At 37.1% G+C, this 21,422-nt stretch overlaps 1 protein-coding gene across 2 annotated transcripts in view; it reads right to left on the bottom strand.

Annotated features, from left to right (window-relative positions):
* The window catches only part of RSF1 (remodeling and spacing factor 1), a 159,412-nt gene that overhangs the window by 56,351 nt on the left and 81,639 nt on the right, over positions 1-21,422 (bottom strand). For both annotated transcript variants that reach the window (XM_025894141.2, XM_025894140.2), the window contains exons 3-5: positions 15,850-15,942; positions 15,234-15,439; positions 4,579-4,733 (exon numbers count right to left, since the gene is read on the bottom strand). In XM_025894141.2, coding sequence (XP_025749926.1) covers positions 4,579-4,733; positions 15,234-15,439; positions 15,850-15,942 — 454 coding nt within the window. The remainder of the gene's footprint in view (positions 1-4,578; positions 4,734-15,233; positions 15,440-15,849; positions 15,943-21,422) is intronic.

Raw genomic sequence — 21,422 nt, forward strand, 5'->3', positions numbered from 1 at the left:
ATGACCCCAGGGTCCTGGGATCGGGCCCCGCAACGGGCTCCCTGCTCAGCGGGAAGCCTGCTTCTCCCTCTCCCACTCCCCCTGCTTGTGTTCCCTCTCTTGCTGTGTCTCTCTGTCAAATAAATAAAAATAAAAATAAAAATCTTAAAAAAAAAAAATTCATGTTAAAGCCCCCATCCCCAATGTGACTGTATTTGGAGATAGGGCTCTTAGTGAGGTAATTATTGTTAAATGATATAAAAAAGGTAGAGCCCTAATCCAATAGAGCTGGTGCCCTTATAAGAAAAGGAAAAATACCAGATCACTCTCTCACCACACACACAAATAGAAGAGGCCATGTGAGGCAGAGAGAAGGCAGCCATTTGTAAGCCAGGAAGGAAGCCTTCACCAGAACCTGAGTCTGCCGGCACCCCAATCTGGGACTTCTAGCCTCTAAAACTGGGGGAAAATAAATTTCTGCTGTTTAAGTCACCAAGCCTGTCATCTTGTTATGGCAGACAGGGCAGGCTAAGATACTACATTAAGTTGTATTATTTTGCCATGTTGAATTTAAGCTTTATATCAGGTATCATGTTAGTAACGGCCACAAGAGAATCATCTGTAGCTTACTTTACCTATTATAACTGCAGGAATATCCTTCACTGCTGCCAACAAGTCGCCTCTCCCATTTTCCTTTCTCTTGTTTTTTCAATATTTGATAGACACATGAATATAATAATTTTTTTTTACTTTATATCATAAGAAAAAAAATGTAAGTACTAGGCTAAGCAACTGAGATTAAGCCCAATTTTAGCGGACACAGAGAGGCCTAAGGTAAACTGGAGAATGCAAATTCTAAGGAAAGTCAAACATTACTCAGGTATAGCTCACTGTTGAGAGGCAAAAACAATGCTCCATTGTTACCAGCTCTTCTAATTTCCAATTTTAAATGTTCAGAGCAAATTCAAATTAAAAAAAAAACACACACATGTGAAAACTTGTTCCCACAAAAATCTGTATATGAATATTCATGATGGCATTATTAATAATAGCCAAAAAGTGGAAACAACTCAAATGTCCATCACCTCATGAATGAATTAACAAAATGTGGTATATCTATACAAGGAAATATTATTCAGTCATAGGGGTAGGTAAAAAGCGGCAAGTGACTGCTTAACTGTTACAGGGTTTCTTCATGGGGTGATGGAAATGTTCTATAATTAGATGGTGGTGATGGTTGCACAACATTGTGAATATACAAAAAAATCACTGAATGGTACACTTTAAAATGCTGACTTTCACCTTAATTAAAAACAAAACAAAACAAAAAACAAAACAGCACTGTACAAACCAAAATAAACACGTTTTCAGGCCAAACTGGGTTTGCAAGCTGCCAATCTACAATTTCTATTCTCTATTAAAGATTCTCAAGTGATATTCTTTACCCATTCTACATACAGGCAGAAGTGTATGATGCAAAAGCTATCAAAAGGAAAGTCTTTTTCCAATTAGCAGAAAAAACTAAAGGTTAGGATTTCTTCAACTTTGTTTTTCCCCATATGAGTTCTTTTTATCTTTCTGGTCCCTTTCAAATTAGAATATAGTATCTAACATGGAGTGAAAATATATATTAAACTTTATGGTATCCTAGAAGAATAGTAACTTTTAGGTATAGTATACCACCAGACAAGATATCCTGGGTCTTAGACAGAGAAGGGCTTAAGTTATACCTAACACTCACTCGCTTTGAAATCTATTGTCTATCCCACAATCTGAGAAGAACAACTCAGCAAGTATTTGAGAGCTTCAAGCTTGGTAGTATGACTGACCCTAATATAAGTGGGGAAAAAATAGTATTTAAGTGCTAGAAGGACTTAGAAAAAGGATCAAGATTCTGAGATTCCAGATGGCCCTGAAAAACTAGAATTCCCAGAGTAGAGGAAAAGTATCTCAGGGAGATAAAAGCATGATAAGGACACAGAAGGAATGCCCAAGACACAAGGAGAAAATAAAGGCATCTAGATAATCCGGAACCAGTGATCATGTAAAAAACTAGTGGGATGGTGATTAACATAGCATAATAAAAAAACAAAACAAAACAAAAACAAGAAAACCAAACAAAAAAAACTAGTGGGAGATAATACTAGAAACATCGTTTGACGCCAGACTGTGAGATTCTGAATGCCAGTTTAAGAAATTCAGACTTTTTCAAAGATAATTTCAATAACCTTTGAAATAAAAAACCGATTTAATTACTCAGTTAGTGAATGTTTTAAGACGTATGATGCCATCTTTGGATCTTTTCTTTGCCTACTTTTATATGTAATGCATTTCTTCTTGGCACTTATTAAAAAAAAACTTACTAAGGTTGGATACAAAGCATGGCAATTCAACTAACAATTAAAGAAAAATCTATTTTAGTTGCAAAAATAAGAGTAGCTGTTTTATTCTTACCCCCGTTCCTGTTTATTTTTTGTCTTACTGATGTCTAATTTCCAAATATCCCCGCTCTCCCTCCTCTCCCTACCCAAGGGCAATGTTTATTTACATCTGCAAGTAATAAAAATGACAAGCCAGAATCCCATTTCTTTGGTCTTGCTTGGAACAGAACACAATAACTACACAGAAGAGGAGTGAATAAGAGATGGGGCTTTAGGGGCCAAATAAAACTGTCGACTCCCACAAATTATGTGTTTCTGCAGCATCTAAAGTACACAAACCCCAGAGAAAGACCAAAGACTGCCCAGGTGTGAACACTGGGTATGCCACTAACAGGCTGTGTGACCCTGGGAAAGTCACTGAAACCTCTCCTTGTCTCCCTTCTCACATCTGGGAAAAAAAAAACCCAAAACCCCACAAAAAAACTGAAATACTAATGTCATACTTAACAGAGTGGTTGTGAAGACTGTATGACTTAACACATGTAAAGCGCTGAGCACAGTACTTGGCACATGATCAATGATATGTGTCAGCTATTTTATCCACTTTAGTGTAAGCTTCACAAAAGCCAAGGATTTGTCTTTGTTTACTGAAGTCTCATGTCTAAAATGGTGCTTAACACATAGTAGGTGTACAGTAAGTATTTCCTGAATGAATAAGCACATTTTGCCATTAGAGTAAGAGAGACAGAAGAGACACTGTTTAAAAGAGAAAGGAAAAAACCAAAAAAGGTTAAATGTCTTGCTCCTCCTCCTGCGCTGCTTTTTAAAGAGATGTCCTCCCCCACAGACTCTCTCTTAACTGCGCTGAGTGTTAAAATATCAGCATTCAGACATCAGAAACAGCTGTCTGAAAGACTTTGCTGTATTTAAATAAATACAAGGTTAGGAGAAAACTGCCCCGTAACCTTGCTATCCAAAGTGTGGTTCTCTGACCGGCAGCATCAGCATCACCTAGGTCCTTGGTAACTAAAATGGCAAATCATCAGCTTCACACAAGACCAATTCAATCAGCGTCTGCATTGTAAAAAAGATCACCAGGTAAACAGCATGCATATTACAATTTGAGAAGTACCACCCTAGACCACTGTAGTTGAAGAGTATAGGTGATAACAAGGACCAGGGTTCAAATCTAGACTCTGACACTTTATTATCTATAGGACCTAGGGCAAGTTTATAAACTTCCCAATTCCCTCATCTATAAAACTGAAACAATAATAACAGCAGTTCCCTCAAAGAGCTGCTATGATGACTGAATGGAAATGCACGTGCAGTACTTGGTGGACTGCAAAGTAACATGACTAGGGGGAATGTAAAATGGCACTGCAGCTGTGAAAAACAGTATGGCAGATCCTCAAGCTACCATATGATCCAGCAATTCCACTTCTAGGTATATATCCAAAAGAGGTGAAAGCAGTGACTCAAACAGCTATTTGTACACCCGTGTTCCTAGCAGCAGTATTCACAAGAACCAAAAGGTGAAAGAAAGCCAACTGTCCACAAACAGATGAATAAACAAAATGTGATACTCACATACAATGGAATATTATTCAGCCTGTCATTATGCTCAGTGAAATTAGCCAGTCACAAATGAACAAATATTCTATGATTTCTTGGACAGAACACCCCAAGAGTTAGGCAAACTCACAGAGATAGAAAGCAGAATATTGGATGCCAGGGGCTGGGGGGATGGTGCAGGGGTAAATGGGGAGTCACTATTTAAAGGGGAGAGTTTCAGATGGCAAAGATGATTCTGGAGATGGATAGTGTTGACAGATGCCCAACAATGTAAATGCACTTAATGCCACAGAACTGTATACTTAAAAATGGTTAAAATGATAAAGTTTCTTACACATATTTTACTACAATAATAAAGGAATTCACTAAGTATCTCTGCATTCTTAAAATTAGTAAAAAATACGCTGTGATGATCTGAACTTTTTTATTTAAATTTTGTAAATGTACAATATAAAAGAGGAAAAGTACTCAATGGCTTTTTGCTTCTTATTTTTCATTAAGGAAAAGAAAAATCAACCTCCCTCTACAGGAAGACTTCCAATTTTTCAAACTGAAAGAATTCTAATTAGTATAGTTGGAAGTGGGAGTGGAAGAAGAAAGAAGAAATTACAAAACAAAGCAAAACAAAACACACAAAAAAAACCTTGTTTAGGTGCTTCTTCCTCCTTTTTAGTCTCCTCATCCTCTAAGCTGGGACTTTCCCGGGAAGAGTTGTCCTGTTGGCTAGAGTTTTTCAGTAGCACAGGATCAATCTGTGCTTTCAGGAGGGCAAGAGTCTCAGCCAACTCGTTTCGATTTCTAAATAAGGGAAAAAACAAAACAGCATAAAAATCTTAATTCTGTTCTAAAGAGCTTTCAGACTAATACCTATTAGAAATTAAAATTTAAAAAAGAAAAACACAATTAAGAACATCCAAAACACTGGTACACCTCATCTTAATTAACCTTGAATCTAACCATTAGGAATGAAAGTATATGAAAATATATTATTTTCCAAAAAGGAAGGAATCTATACTCTCTATTGACTAAAATGGCAATGCAAATCTCTTTGGCTGGAAAGAACAGTAGGAACAAAATTAAACAAAAATCAGAGTTAGATAATTTTTAAAAGTCCTATGCAATCTCTAAAGAGTACAAAAGCAATGTAAAATTTCCTTGAAGAAGCATTTTTTTAAACAAAAATGATTCATTTTCTTGATACATTTGTAAATAAGGACTCTGTTCTACCTAGAGAAAGAATAATATTTGATACTGTTATAAAATTATGATCCAGGTCTTTCTGAGTAATTACAACAAAGTCAGCTCTTATAACACAGTTCAAAAACCTAAGAATCTAGGAATCTGAATGTTGTTCTATCAATTACAGCTTACAACTACAGGAAGGGAATTCAACTTGAATCAAAAATACAAGAAAATCCCAAATAAATAAGATTTAACTTATCAATTCTCTATTTTTAATACCCAGACCAGAGCTCTGATAGATGGTTGATTTAGATGCCACCTACAAACAAGAAAGCTCACTTGGCTATTTCACCTTCTCAGATAAGTGATGTGTAACAGTGAAGAGAAAAAGGAAACCCTGGATTAAGATAGAAAAGTCAGTGTTAGATCTGCCACTGAGTTAATTAATCAACACCATAATCTTCCCATCTGTGTTGTCAAAACACTGTGTATGCACCTCTAATCCTATGTAGTTCCTATTCAGGAACTTCTGTTTGGGGGCGCCTGGGTGGCTCAGTCGGTTAAGTGTCTGCCTTCGGCTCAGGTCGTGGGATCGAGCCCCGCATCGGGCTCCCTGCTCAGCGGGAGGCCTGCTTCTCCCTCTCCCACTCCCCCTGCTTGTGTTCCCTCTCTCGCTGTCTCTCTGTGTCAAATAAATAAATAAAATCTTAAAAAAAAAAAAAAAGAAATGACTTCTGTTCTTATCTGTCATGCCACAAACGTCCTCTACCCTGTCCCCTGCCACCTCCATCCCAGCTCAACTCTGGTGATTGCAGGGACACTGCCTTATGAAGTAGGCTCTTAAGTAAGGAAACATTTAATGAATAAATAGAATTCCTGTTCCTAACCTAGATGGCTATGTGCCTCTGGACAAGTCCTCTATCTTCACTAGGCTTCAGCTTCCTTATCTATAAAAGACAGGATTCACTCGAATGTTATTAAAATGGCCTCCTAAGGAAAACAATACTTTTCAGTAATTAAAATGACAATCATTTTGCCATTATGTATGGGAATGAGCACACAGGTTTATACGTATTATTAATATTGTGTATGAGAATGAATTCATAGGTTACACATATTACAAATAAAATGAGGTTTTAGAATTTTATTCATCTAATAGTAGGTCAGATTAAGACCTTTCAGAATCCTCTTCGGCACTGCCTCCACTTCACAAAAAATAACAGTAAAACTTAGATACATTAAAAAAATTTATTTTTGGGATGCCTGGGTGGCTCAGTCAGTTAAGCATCTGCCTTCAGCTCAGATTGAGCCTGCTTCTCCCTCTGCCTGCAGCTCCCCCTGCGACAAATAAAATCTTTTAAAAAAATTTATTTTTGGCAAAGTTCCTATTTCCTAACTTCATTACACCAACCTGCTTCTAACCTAAGGCTCTCCCTACTTAATGTTATTACTTCTCTTAGTACACTAAGAATTCCATATGTAAAAAGTGCCTCAACCTTCTTGTTATTTTTTGAAGTCATTCTGGGAACTGAATATATTTAAATTGCTCACTATACCTATTTTAAAAAGCTTCAAAGCATTAGAAGAGAACCAATACTGCTACAAAATCCATGTCAATTACTGGACTAAGAAACAACGGAATTTAGCAGAAAAATTTACTGAAGAACTCCCTAAAAAGCTAATAACCTGGCGACTGTGTCAAAATGCAAGCTTCATGTAGTCATATATTATATGAAAACAGAAAACTATCCATCTTTGGAATTCTATTTTGATCTAATAATGAGATTTGGTATGCGAATTATTTTTAAAAATCCCAAATTTGAACTAGTCAGAGGGGATTTTTATAAACATATATTCAAATTATACCCAAAATTCTTACCACTATCCATAGGAACTCTGAAAATAGACTATGGACGCTAACAATTCAGTGTTCTGCTCTCTCTCCCTCCAATGCTGGCTTTGTTTGCTCTAAAACATTTATTCACTCAGGTGTATTAGATATATCCCTCCAAAATACCATGCTCTCTCAGGATGTCAGGTGTCTGCACTTCTGCTGTTAGACTGGAATGTGTTCCTCATGGCTACCCCAACTATCCTTTCTAAAATAAGCATAGGATGAATAAACAACTGTGGTATATCCTACAAGTCAATATTATTTAGCCATAAAAAAGAACAAAGTACTGATTTAACTACATAAATGAACCTTGAAATGACTGTGCTCTCCAAAAGAAGCCAGACACAATGGGCACATATTGTATGATTCTGTTTATGAAATGTCTGGAATAGGCAAATTATAGAAACAGAAAGCAGACTGGCAGATGCCACTGGCTGAGTAAAGGGAGAATGGTGATTAAAACTGCTAATGTGGTATGTGGTACAGGATTTCTTTATGGGGTGAGGAAAATGTCCTGGAATTTGATAGCAGTGGTAGCTGCACAACTTTGTGAACATATTAAAAACCACTGAACTGTATTAAAAACAAAAATGAGGGGTGCCTGGATGGCTCAGTCAGCTGGGCGCCCAACTCTTGGTTTCAGCTCAGGTCATAGTCTCAGGGTGGTGAGATGGAGCCCCGCATTGGGCTCCACGCTCAGCAGGGAGTCTGAGATTCTCCCTCTCCTCCTCCCCACTCCCTCACCCACTGGTGTGTGCATGTGCACACTCTCTCTCTCCTGAAATAAATAAATACATCTTAAAAAAACAAAAATGACGGTGGCTTGGACAAGATTATAGCTATGAAGGGGATGAGGAATGATCACACTGGATACACTTTGCATAGAGCTGTTTGGATTTGCTGAGTGGATGCGAAGTGAGAGAAAAAGAAAAGTCAAGAATGTGCCCCCAAGTTTTAGATCCAAGCAGGTGAAAGGATGTGACTATTAACTGAGATGGGACAAATATGTTGAGTAGAAAGGTTAGAAGGTCAGATTAACAAGGAGACTGACTGACTTTGACTAAACAGATTCTAAACTCTTGTGTTTCACTATCTGTACCTAAGTTTAATTCAGACTTCGGTGAAACGGAGCATATCATCCTAATTATTATATTGTGGAATATGATTTTCTTTCCTAGTCTAAGGGTTGTTCAGAGTTAAGACTTAGTGGTAGGGATTAATCCTCAAAGAAGCAATTGAGCTGATAGTACAATACCATAACAAAACAAAACAAAAAAACAGACAAAAACAAGTCCAAGCACAGGCATCATCCTCTGCCAAGTATGGGTTAGGTACTGGGTCCTAAACAGCACACCCGAATGATTTCCATCACAGATCACATTTAGGACCCTTTATTATCATTTACTACTTCCCTCTTTCTCCCGCAATTTGGAACTCCTTAAGAAACTGCATCAAGTGTCTGCATTTCCAGAGCACGGTACAGTGTGAATATAACAATTCTTTTTTTTTTTAAGATTTTATTTATTTGACAGAGAGAGACACAGCAAGAGAGGGAACATAAGCACTGGAGTGGGAGAAGGAGAAGCAGGCTTCCCGCTGAGCAGGGAGCCAGATTCAGGGCAGGATCCCAGGACCCTGAGATCATGACCTGAGCTGAAGGCAGACGCTTAACCGACTGAGTCACCCAGGTACCCCTGAATATGGCAATTCTTTGTAAGTATTATAGTATATAATACTTTTACATCTTTTTTCATTTGATTCCAAATTAATGAGGTGACACAATAGGGAAGATAATGGAGAGTGACAGTATTTCTTATGGGGGCCAAGAACCTGAAGGAAGACAGACATTAATGAGTAATATCAACAGTATTAGTATCAATAACAGAAGTTAACATTAGTAATTACTATGTTCCAGGCACTACTCCAAGCACTTTACATGAACTAGTTCATATAATCCCAATATAACCTGACTAAAAAGGTACTAGTATTACCCCCCATTTTATAGAGGAGGAAAGTGAGGACATTGCAGAGAGGTACAGTAATTTACCTAAGGTCACAGTTAGTACAGATGAAAGGCAGAACTGAATTACAGTCTGACTTCCAAGATCATCTTCTCAATCACTGTGCTATACTAGGAGCATATGGTTTAGAAATGTCTTTGACAGTTTGTCAATTTGGATACATGAAAACTCGACACACTGTTTAGAATTTGGCTTTTTGAAAATGATTGTCAAATCATTACAATTCTTAAAACATTTTTATTGAGGTATAATTTACATACTTTGAAATGAAAGTTCATCATTTTTGACATTTTGGTTGCTTTCAAGTTTTGGCAAGTATGAAAAAAGCTGCCATAAACATTTGTGTGCAGGTTTTTGTGTGGACGTAACTCTTTAACTCCTTTGGGCAAATACCAAGGAGTATTTGGTTGCTGAATCATATGGTGTTTAATTTTATAAGAAACCATCAAACTGTATTCCAAAATGGCTATACCATTTTGCATTTCCACCAGCAATGGTTGAGAGTTTCTGTTGCTCCACATCCTTGTCTGCATTTGCTGTTGTCAGTGTTCTGGATTTGGCCATTCTAATAGGCGTACAGTAGTATCTCATTTTAATTTACCTTTCACTGATGATATATGATGTGGACCACATGAAAAGTATAATTTGTACAGATATACAAATATATGTGTGTATTTTCCATCTGTATATCTTCATTGGTAACATGTTTTAGGGTCTTTGGTCCATTTTTAAATCAGGTTGTTTTCTTTTTTTTTGAAGATTTATTTATTTTAGAGAGAGTGCGAACAGGGAGAGGAGCAGAGAGAGAGGGAGAAGGGAAGCAGACTTCCCGCTGAGCAGGAAGCCCAAGGTGGGCCCAACCCCAAGACCCAAAGATCATGACCTGAGCTGAAACCAAGAGTTGGATGCTCAACCAAATGAGCCACCCAGGTGTCCCTTAAATCAGGTTGTTTTCTTATTGTTGAGTTTTAAGAGTTCTGTGTATATTTTGGATAATAGGCCTTTATCAAATACATCTTTGGTAAATATTTTCATGGATTGTGCCTTTGGTGCTTTACCAAAGAAGTTATTGCCAAACCTTCTGTGTTATCTTCTTGGAGTTCCATAGTTTTGCATTTTCTAAGAAGGTTTATAATTAATTTTGAGTTAATTCCTGTTAAGAGTGTAACGTCTGTGTCTAGATTCATTGTTCTGCATATGGATATCCTTTTTTTCCAGCATCATTATCTTTTCTGCACTGTATTGCCTTTGCTCCTTCATATGGGTCTATTTCAAGGCTCCTTATTCTGCTACACTATATATTTCTCTAGTCTTTTTGTGTGTGTTTGTGTGTGTGTGTGTGTGTGTGTGTGTGTGTGTGTGTGTTAGGAATCTCTACGCCCAACATGGGGCTCAAACTCACAACCCTAAGATCGAGAGTCACATGCTTCACTGACTGAGTCAGCCAGGTGTCCCTATATCTGTCTCTTCTTTTCACCAATACCACACTGTCTTAATTACTGTAGCTTTATATAGGTTGTGAAGTCCGTGTCAGTCTTCTTAGTTTTTCTTCAATATTGTGCTATTCTGGGCTTTTTGCCTTTACATATAAATTTTAAAATAAGTTTGTCAATATCCACAAAATAACGTGCAGGGGTTTTGATTATAATTGCACTAAATCTACAGATTTTAAGTTGGGAAGAAGTGACATCTGGACAATATTAAGTGTTCTATCCACAAATATGGAACATCTCTCCGTTTATTTAGTTCCTCTTGGGTTATTTCATCAGAGTTTTGTATTTTTCCTCAGATAGATTTGTTAATATTTTATCAGATTTATACCTAAGTATTTCAATTTTGGGGAAGATAATATAATTGGTATATTGTGTTTTACATTTCAGATTCCACATGCTCACTGATGATATATAGGAGACATTTGTGTATTAACCACATCTCCTGCCACCCTGCTATAATCGCTTATAAATTCCAGGAATGTTTTTTTGTTAACGCTTCCAGATTTTCTACATAGATGATCATCATGTTATGTGCACATAAAGAGAGTTTTTTTTCCTTCCCAATCTCTATCTCTTACTCCCTTTACTTCTCTTAGTACATTAGCTAGGACTTCAAGTATGATGTTGAAAAGGAATTTTTGAGGATTTTTACATCTATGTTCATGAGAGATATTGGTCTAAAGTTTTCCTATCTTGTAATGTCTTTGTCTCATTTTGTTATTAGGGTAATGTTGGTCTTATAAGATGAGTTAGGAATTATCCCTTCTCATATCTTCTGAAAGAGATTCGAGAGAATTGGTATAATTCCTTCCTTAAATGATGGTGGAATTCACTAGTGAACCCATCTGGGCTTGGTGCTTTCTGTTTTAGGTTATTAACTATTGATGCAATTTCTTTAACAGATAGAGACCTGTTCATATTTGTCTGTTTCTCCTGGTGAGAATTTTGGCAGATTATGTCTTTCAAGGAATTGGTCCATTTCATCCAGGTTACCAATTTGTGGGCATGGAGTTATTCATGGTATTCCTTAATTATCCTTTTGATGTTCATGGGATTTGTAGTGATGTCCTGTTTTTCATTTCTGACATCACTAATTTGTGTCCACTCTCTTTTTTTCTTAGTTAGCCTGGCTAGTGGCTTATCAATCTTACTGATCTTTTCAAAGAATCAGCCTTTGCTTTATATGAGAAGTTTCTTCTAAGTATTATTTTCACTGAAAATTTTTAACCATAAATTTGGTATGTTATATTTTCATTTTCATTTAACTGAAAATAATTTAAACATTTTGTCTTGAGATTTCTTCTTTGACCCAAGTGCTATGTGGAAGTGTATTACCTAATATCTAAATATGTGGGGATTTTAAAGATCTCTTCCTACAACTGATTTCTAGTTTAATTCCATTTTGTGGTCTGAGAGCAAACACTGTATATTGTCTAGGTATTAAATTGTCAGAAGATCAAATATAGAAAATTCCTTTTTTATGGATCTCTATTTTTAGAAAAATACTTCATTTGATTTTTAAGTTGCAAAGTTCACATTTTAAAATTTATCAATCATTTAAAAAGACTGACTTACAGCTTAAAAAAAAAAAAAACCCAGAATTCTAAAGACCAGATAACTTTTGTCACATAATCTTCTTTTGAGAGTCAGGCAGAAACATGTTTCCAACACCAGAGATCTCCAAGAAAATTAGCATTACTTTAAAGAAATGAAGAGAAGCAGATTTTTCATTTCACTAGTAAAAAACAATATTCACCAATGAAGAAAAATATTGAAGTATAATATATTAAATAAAAAAGTCAAAATTCTATTTGCTTTACTTGCTCTTCACTTATTATCTCAGTTTCTAAGGGAATTTCTTGCTAAAAAGAGTACTGCCTCCTTAAACACCCTACTCCTACAAGTTTAGAAAATGCTTTTAATATCATCTATCAGTTTTAAAACAATAATTTCTCTGCAATATAAAAAAGCAAATGTTCTCACTTCTCTAAGCTCAGTTCTACTTTCCCATAATTTGTATCCACTGATGCTGGCTCAGTGCTTGAGAGAAATACTCTTAAGAGAAATACTCTTACACAAATCAATCCTTTAAATGTTTAAAGATAGGTCTATCTCCCTAAATTTCTGCTGGATCAAATATTTTCAGCTCATTCAATCATCTTCTTTGTGGTTCTTCACATAAAGGACTTATTCTACTAATGTTCTTCTTAGAGTCTGGCATCCGAATCTAAATACCAGACTCCAGGAAGGATGTCATCTGGGCCAAGTAGGATAATGTTGTACACATTATTTGGGGTACATAATGTATTTTAATGACAACTAAGATGATAATTTTGGCGACAGGCAAGAATAACACGTCGCCAAAAATAACACAATGCTTTTCACATTCAACATTCACAAAAATAAGAGACTTTTATGGACAAGACAGTTCACCACATTTGTCAAAAGTAGTACTATTGCGTCAATTTAAAGGTAACTGAAATGCCATGTCACAGAACATGTCAAGTATATGAAGCATAAACAGACCAAACTGAGAATTTGTGGAAAACAATGGTATTTCCCCAGAAAATATACATATTAAATAAAACTAAGAGCTACTATTTACAATAAAAGGGATTTCCACAGGTGCTTGAAGCTCATCTACAGATCCGAGAGCTGTACTATACTCACTAGTATAACCACAATTGCTCAGCATAGTGCTTAATTACACAAGTCGCTATACAATATAAATGTATATATTCCTCACAATAATTTTACTATCATCCTCATCTTAAAGTGCAGGAAAGAGAATATCAAACAAATTAAGCAATCTGCCTTCAGATGGTAAACAGAGGAACCCAGATTTAAGCACAGTTAACTTTAAACACATCACCTCAACACTTCTCTCACATCATGCATTAGGGTATGATCTAATTAAAACACTGTACATTAGAAATTGTTTTAAGCATTATGACTCATCAGCAATAATTATAATTATTTTTCTCTATCATATTTTCTTCATCTACAAAGTAGGAGAGAATATCGCTTAAACAACTATGCAAGGTTGATACAGGAAATAGTAGAAGTGGTAAGACATCATGAATAGAACTTCATTCAATGTAAGAATTCATAGGGAGAGATGGTAAGTGAATTTCATTTCAGGACTACTTTGCTAATTTAGTACATTAACTATATGGAGAACCACATTATAATATGATTAAAGGGTGCTTATAAAACACTCCCCTATAAACTCATTCGATTCACATTTATTCTCTTTTTTAAAAGATTTTATTATTTGAGAGCGAGAGAGAGAGTGCACAAGCAGGGGGAGGGGCAAAGGGAGAGGGAAAAGCAGACTCCCCACTGAGCAGGGAACCCCACATGGGGCTCGATCCCCATCATGACCCGAGCCGAAGGCAGACACTTAACCGACTGAGCCACCCAGGCACCCCTCATATTTATTAAGGCATGAAAGTTGAGCTTCCCTGACACAAACAAATATTCACATTTCCAGATTATTTCTTTAAAACATTAATAATCACTAACACAAATCTGCTAAAACTGAAAATGAGCAAAATCAGAGGTTAAGTTGAAGTCAAGGAGTTTTTCATAAGCCAGTTATATACTCACTAGTTTTCCCTATTTTAGTTATAGATTTATTTATAGATCCTAATCATTTCAAAATTAATATAAACTGTGGGTATTAATGAAATAAATTCTAAATAATTACATGGCAAAAATAGAAAATTAAGACACAGAGATTCTTCTTTTTAAGATTTATTTATTTGAAAGAGAGAGAGAGCATACAAGAGCGTGGGGGGGGGGAGCGGACAGAGAGATAGAGATTTCTCCAGCAGACTCCCTGCTGAGCGAGGAGGTGAAGGCAGGGCTCGATTCCATGACCCCAAGATCATGACCTGAGCTGAAATCTAGAGTCAGAGGCTTAACCAAATGAGCCAACCAGGTGCCCCAGAGACACAACGATTCTGAATAATGATGCTAGTGTCACTTAATGATTAAAAAATAAAGTTTTATTTTAAGGTTTTACATGAAGTGTTTCTGCTCAAATGTATCTATCAATACAAATAAGAGGGGCTGGCTCAGTTGGTAGAATATGCGACTCTTGATGTCAGGGTTGTGGGTTTGAGCCCCAGTTGGGTGCAGAGATTACTTAAAACTAAAACTAAAAATAAAAAAACAAAAAAAACAAATAAGTAACCAAGATTTTTTTTTTTAAAAAAGGACTATGTCAAAAAAGGGCACAATATTCCTCATATTTCTTCAGAACCCTAGTAAAGAAATATACGCACAGTAAAGATTAAAAAATATATTAAAGTGCCAAAATGAACTGGCCAAATTAAAACAATTAGAAATAAATAAATAATACCTAATAGAAAACTGTAGCTAGATAAGAACCAAACAATGCTTGTCTTGTATTTCTAATGATGGGTTTTTCTGTGCATATTATTGGTGCATTACTATTTGTCAGATTCCAGCTTCCTGAAGTATAAGGTACATGTGCTGATATGGACCACCATGCTAAATTTATTTATTTGTTTGAGAAATAATTAAGTGCCCACTATGGGTATTGTGCTGGGCACTAGGCTAGGTCCTGGCAATTCTCCAACCCCACAAAAAAAGGACTACCCTAGCCTCAGGGATTATATTCTTGTAGAGAAGAGATTAAAAAACACACAAATAAATGTGAAAAGATGCCAATAAAAGATACCTGACAATGCATTTCCATGAAGAGCCATCTTGATCATCCTGTTCTTCTATGTACATTCTGACATTGTGATCTTGATCCAACTGGTACCAGTACATGAGGCCATCTTTGTCTCGGCCAATTGGTTGGAGACGCATGGTATCAGCATCCTCCTCATTGATAATGTTCTTGAATTTGAGATTGTCATCAAACTGACACTCGCAGAGGTACTGGAAAATAGTCATAACATGGCTTAAAATAACCCATAAATGTTTCTCTATCATGTAAATGTGGTATGTTTAACCATAAAACTGATTCAGGGATGGGAGCAGAAAAAATATGTGTAGCTTATCCATCTTTCACTATCCTCTCCCCACTTTTGTACAACCTGATTTAGAATAAGCAATTTAAAAAGACATTATTTCAAGTTAACACTTTAATATTACTTAAATTTACAGGTTTAATATTATCAATGACACAAAAATCATATTATATTTCAAAAGCACTGTGTACTAGTCTCCCAAATTTTCTTATGTAGAAAATTTTCAATGATTCGATTAAAGCTTTTAGATGACATTATTCTTGAAAAGACTATTGGTGAATTTATTAAAATAATTGTAAAAGACAATAAATTCATTACCTTTAGGAGTGCTAGTTTGCATTCAACACTCATTTCAAGATAGCCCTTCTTCTCCATCTCCCATGCCCAGGTGCTATTAAACTCTTGGCATATCTGTCAAACAAAGTTAGGATCTTAATACATAAAAGAAATTTCTATTTACACTGGTATTTTATTGTACAATTATGTTAACTGTTCTTGTTTATACATATTTATAACGGAACGAGTTTATAACAAATACACTCCAAGCCAAATCCATCCTCAAATACACCAGAAATGTTTACTAGTTAACTAATGTCTGAATTTAAGTTAAGCAGTGATCTCTACAGGTCTCTCCTCTGCTCTCAAGAATTTTATACACATTTTCCCAAATGCAAAAATTATCTAATTGCCCTTCCAAATGGCCTAGAAGTTCCTTGAGGACAATAGTTGATTTAGTTCCATCCCTAGAAGAGAGGTAGCATTCAAAAAGCATGCCAAATTATAGGCACATTTTAAAAAAGATTGTATTTTATTTATTTATTTGAGAGCAAGCGAGCAGGGGTGGGGGGAAGCAGAGGGAGAGAGACAAGCAGACTCTGCGCTGAGTGCAGAGGTTAATGCGGGGCTCAATCCCATAACCCCAAGATCACGATCCGAGCCAAAATCAAGAGTAGGACGTTTGACTGACTGAGCTACCCAGGCGCTCCTGTAGGCACATTTTTAATAAAGCCACTCTCCAACTCAATGTCCTCCTTTTTACGGGTAAAGATCCCATTGCTTGTCATTTGAGACCATCTATAATGTGGCAATAACTTAAATTTCTTTTTTTTTTAAAGATTTTATTTATTCATTTGAGACACAGAGAGAGAGAGAGAGAGAGAGAGAGAGAGAGCATGAGCAGGGGGAGAGGCAAAGGGAGAGGGAGAAGGAGACTTCCCGCCGAGCCAGGAGCCTGATGTGGGGCTTGATCCCAAGACCCTGGGATCCTGACCTGAGCCTAAGGCAGACGCTTAACCATCTGATCCACCCAGGCGCCCCAATAACTTAAATTTCTAGGTTTCTCTCCCTATACAAGCATTTCAGGCAAACCAGAGCCACTGTAACAATCTGAGGAAAGAAGATATGGATAACCATTCCACTCAATAATAAGGACTAATCAGGAGAAATGCCATGGGTTGTATGACCTCCGCGAGCCAGTTTCTTCAGCCATAAAAGGGGAGCAGTAATAATATTCATCTTAAATGTTACAAAATAGGCATGAAAAATGATACCAAGAGTCTAGCAGCTTCATGCTCTTTGTTCTAATCCAAGGGGCAAAGAGTATAATGAAGGTCAAGGGAGAAGAACCAACCAAGGGACAAGATCACTTGGGAGCTTGGGCAATTAACTAGATAGGCAGGCAGGAGAAACCCAAGCAGGCAAGTGGAACTGCTTGTATAACCACACTGACCTAAGAATAAGACGAGGCTGGCCCTCCCCTCCTAGGAATGTCACCCTTTTCCTGTTCAGCACCAGTGTCATCTTTTTTACCAACTATATAATAAAATCATACGAGATTATCGTTAGGATAGAAAAAGAAAATAATAAGGCAAGCAGTATGGCTAGGAACAACATAATGGGAGATCTTCAAAGGCACAAAGGAAGAATAAGCTCTCCATTCTCTGGAATACCGTATGTCTGGCTGACAGCACTATATATTGTAGAGAGAAAAAAAAATTGATACACCAAGGAAAAGGAAATTTGGGGAATATTACACAGGGAGGACCCTAAAGTAATTATATCAAAGCTAAAAGGTCAGAATCTGAATTACATTTTGCCAAAGAATATATACAAATGGTCAACAAGCACAGGAAAATATGATCATCATTAGTCATTAAGGAAATGCAAATCAAAACCACAATGGAATACTACTTCATATCCATAAGGATAGCTGTAATCAAAAAAGAAAAATAAGGGGCACCTGGGCGGCTCAGTGATCTCAGGGTCCTGAGATCCAGCCCCACATTGGGCTCCACGCTCAGCTCAATGGGGAGTCTGCTGGAGATTCTCTCTCTCCCTCTCCCTCTGCTGTTCCCCACACTTGCATGCTCGTGCTCTCTCTCTTTCAAACAAAAATAAATCTTAAAAAAAAAAAAAGAAAAATAATAGTAAATGTTGGTGAGGATGTGGAGAGACCAAAATGCACAGGTTGTTGATGGGAATATAAAATGGTGCAGCTGCTTCCTAAAAAACCTAAGCAGTTCCTCAAAATGTTAACATTGAGTTACCATGTGACGTAGCAATTCCATTTCTAGGTATTTATACAGGAAAAACCCATATAACGTTCGAAGTAGCATTTTTTATAACAGCTAAAAGGTGGAAACAACCCAAATATCATCAACTGATAAATGGATAAATAATATGTGGAATATCCATACAGTGGAATTTTATACAGCTATAAAAAGGAATGAAGTAGTGATACATTCTACAGTTTGGATAAACATAAAAAACATTATGCCCAGTGAATGAAACCACATACAAAAGGTTACATATTGTATGGCTCTATGTATATGAAACTTACAAAACAGTCAAACACATACAGACTAAAAGTTTACTAGTAGTTGCCAGGGGGAAGGTAGAGGGAGGAATAGGGAATGATTGCTAATGAGTAGATTCCTTTTCAGAGTGATAAATGTTCTAGAATTAAGAGAGTGGTGATAACTGCACATCCTTGTGAGTATACTAAAAAACACTGAATTGTATGCTTTAAAAGGGAACATTTCATGATATGTGACTAATATCTCAAAAAAAAAAAAAAAGCCCCAGAGAGATAATCAAGAATGTACAACCCAGCTTTTGACTTGGATGAAGCACCTCCTGAGTGTTCTGTTGTATACCACACCCCTAAAAGAAGAGGATGTTGGCTGACAATCTTAAAGACTAAATCTGAGTGTGGGGAAGCTCAGGTTCAGCATCTGAGAGGGGCTGAGAATGACACAGCTCCAACTGGAGCCTGCTTGATAACCCAAGTACCACGGCACAGTCAATGGCTCATGCAGTCAGACATCAAATACAAATGAACAACTCTTAATTATCTTTTATTGGGCACCTGGGTGGCTCAGTAGGTTAACCGTCTGCCCTCCGCTCAGGTCATGATCCTGGAGTCCCAGGATTGAGTCCCGCATTGGGCTCCCTGCTCAGCGGGGAGTCTGCTTCTCCTTCTGACCCTTCCCCCTCTCGTGCTCTCTCTCTCTCTCACTTTCAAATAAATAAAATCTTAAAAAAGAAAAAAATTATCTTTTATCATGTGAAAGGGGAGAAAAGTGAAAGTGAAAGAGGGGTAGATAAATAGATAATTAAGATGGGGCCTCTCTGCCTCACACTACTTACCTTCAATTTACTGACCTTCCTTATTTATAGCTTAGGGTGCAAAATTCTTGTGCTGATATTCAGAGATGAATATGCTATTCATTTTGTTTCTTTAATAAGGCAATGTAGACATATTATTGTGCCATTTATGGAAAAATAAACCTTGAAACTTATTATCATATTTGCCCAAACAGCCATAACCTATTGCTACCACAAAGTAAAGACTGTAAAAAAAAAAAAAATGAATACTGTAAATGACAAATAATTATGCAGGACTATATAAATCTACACTAGGGGTCAGCAAACTTTTTCTGTTAAGGGCCAAACAGGAAATAATTTAGGCTTTGCAGACCATATGGTCTCTTTTCAACTATTCAACTCTGCTGTTGTAGCGCAAAAAGCAACCACAGAAAATATATAAATGAATAAACTTGGCTGTGTTCCAATACCACTTTAGTTATGGATAAGGAAATGTGAATTTCATGTAGTTTTCATATGTCAACCATTCTCCGAACCATTTAAATATGTTAAAACCACTCTTAGTTTTCAAGCCATACATAAGTAGACAGCAGGCCAGATTTGGCTCATGGGCCAATGTTTGCCTAGAGTGCCAGAAACTAGCTGTGTCTATGAGACTGTCTATGACAGTTATTCTTGGATCCTTGTGAGACACAAAAACTGAAGGGACCCCTTGTAAAACTGCTTTTTTTCCCTGCTTCTATTCCTGCTAGGATCTACACCCTGACCTTACACATCTTATGGAACAGATAATGTATGTCCTCCTTCTAAAGGTCGAGGTAATGACTTCTTTGGAAGTCTTCCAGCACAATAGATAACATCTAAGGAGTAACCAGGCAGGGTCAACATGAATGCTTTCCAAGACCACTGACTCATCAAGACCCCCGGCTGGCACCAGTGATAAGTGACTTATGAGAAACATCTAAACACTCATCTTTGTTTACGGATGCGTGAGAAGACTCGTGAACCAGACAACAATCCTCAATAAAAACCCAGACCCCAAGCAAGACTCACTCTCCTTTCCTGAGTCTCCCAGACGCTCTGTCTGTATCTTCACTCTCTCTACATCTTTAATAAACTCTGCTCTCACTTCCTCTTGGCTCACATTTGATTTCTATCCTGCACAAAGCCAAGCTGCTGGAGGGGAGGTGGGGGGGGATGGGGTAATTGGGTGATGGGTATTAAGGAGGGCACATGATATGATGAAAAAAAAGGAAAAAAAAAAAAGCCAAGGACCTTCTTGGCTGATCCTGGGAGACCCCTTCTGGGTCCAAGGACCCAGCAAGCCTGGATCACTTGCAGCAAGAGAATCCTTAGTAGATTATTAATTCGTATTAACTCCCCATGCTCCAACTTGATTCTGATCAAACAGTCTTGCAAATATAATTTGGTTTTGCATGTAATTTCTCTTTAGAGAATGATCCAGTATCTAAAACATGAACATTTTTGTATAATGTTCATATTTATCATCCTAAGTTATTATTCCATAATACTGGTTTTATGTCTGATTCTCTCTAATCTGATTAATGAGAGGTCATATCCTGTTGTATCCCCCTGTACGGTGCCTGAGGAACAGCCTTTCTGATATACACATGAAATCAAAGTTCTGTGCCTGCAAGGCTGAATGCCATTCAGGCGTCTTGGCCACCTGCCTGCTGCCATTCCAGTCACCCCTGGGGCTGTCTCTCCTCCTAACTTACACAGAGAAAAACAAGGGTGAGGATGGGAAATGGGATGGGGGACTGACAAGTCCACATCATCTCAACACTTATAGGAAAGGTGTTTTCACATACCTATACCGCAAATACACGGAATTTATCTCAGTGAGATCATTAACACATTAATCTTGGAGACATATAATCCTTCTCTTTTTGACAACACAGAATATAAAGCATTAAAAGGGAGCAGGATGGGGGGGGCATTAAAAAGGGGAGGGATGGGGTGGAGCAGAGAATTGCAAAAGCCCTCAGCAAGAACATCCAAACACCTGAATTAAGAGACTAAATCCTCCCCCCACTCATGCTCTCTCTCTCTCAAATGAATAAATAAAATCTTTAAAAAAAAAAAAAGTGAGACTAAATCAAACTCTAACATGGTTTCTTCCAGCCTCAGGACTTGTCCCTGGGACCACTCTGCTCCCCTTGAGTTCCTGTCTAGAAAACTCAAGGTTTCCAAAAGAATTTACTGTGTGTTCCAGGCAACACCTGATCTAAGTCCCTGAATTCCCTTTTCCATTTATTTTAAAA

This window comes from Callorhinus ursinus, unplaced genomic scaffold (assembly GCF_003265705.2).
Source record: "Callorhinus ursinus isolate GAN/ISIS: 27379988/994484 unplaced genomic scaffold, GSC_fseal_2.0 scaffold35, whole genome shotgun sequence".
NCBI classification, from domain to species: Eukaryota; Metazoa; Chordata; class Mammalia; order Carnivora; family Otariidae; genus Callorhinus; species Callorhinus ursinus.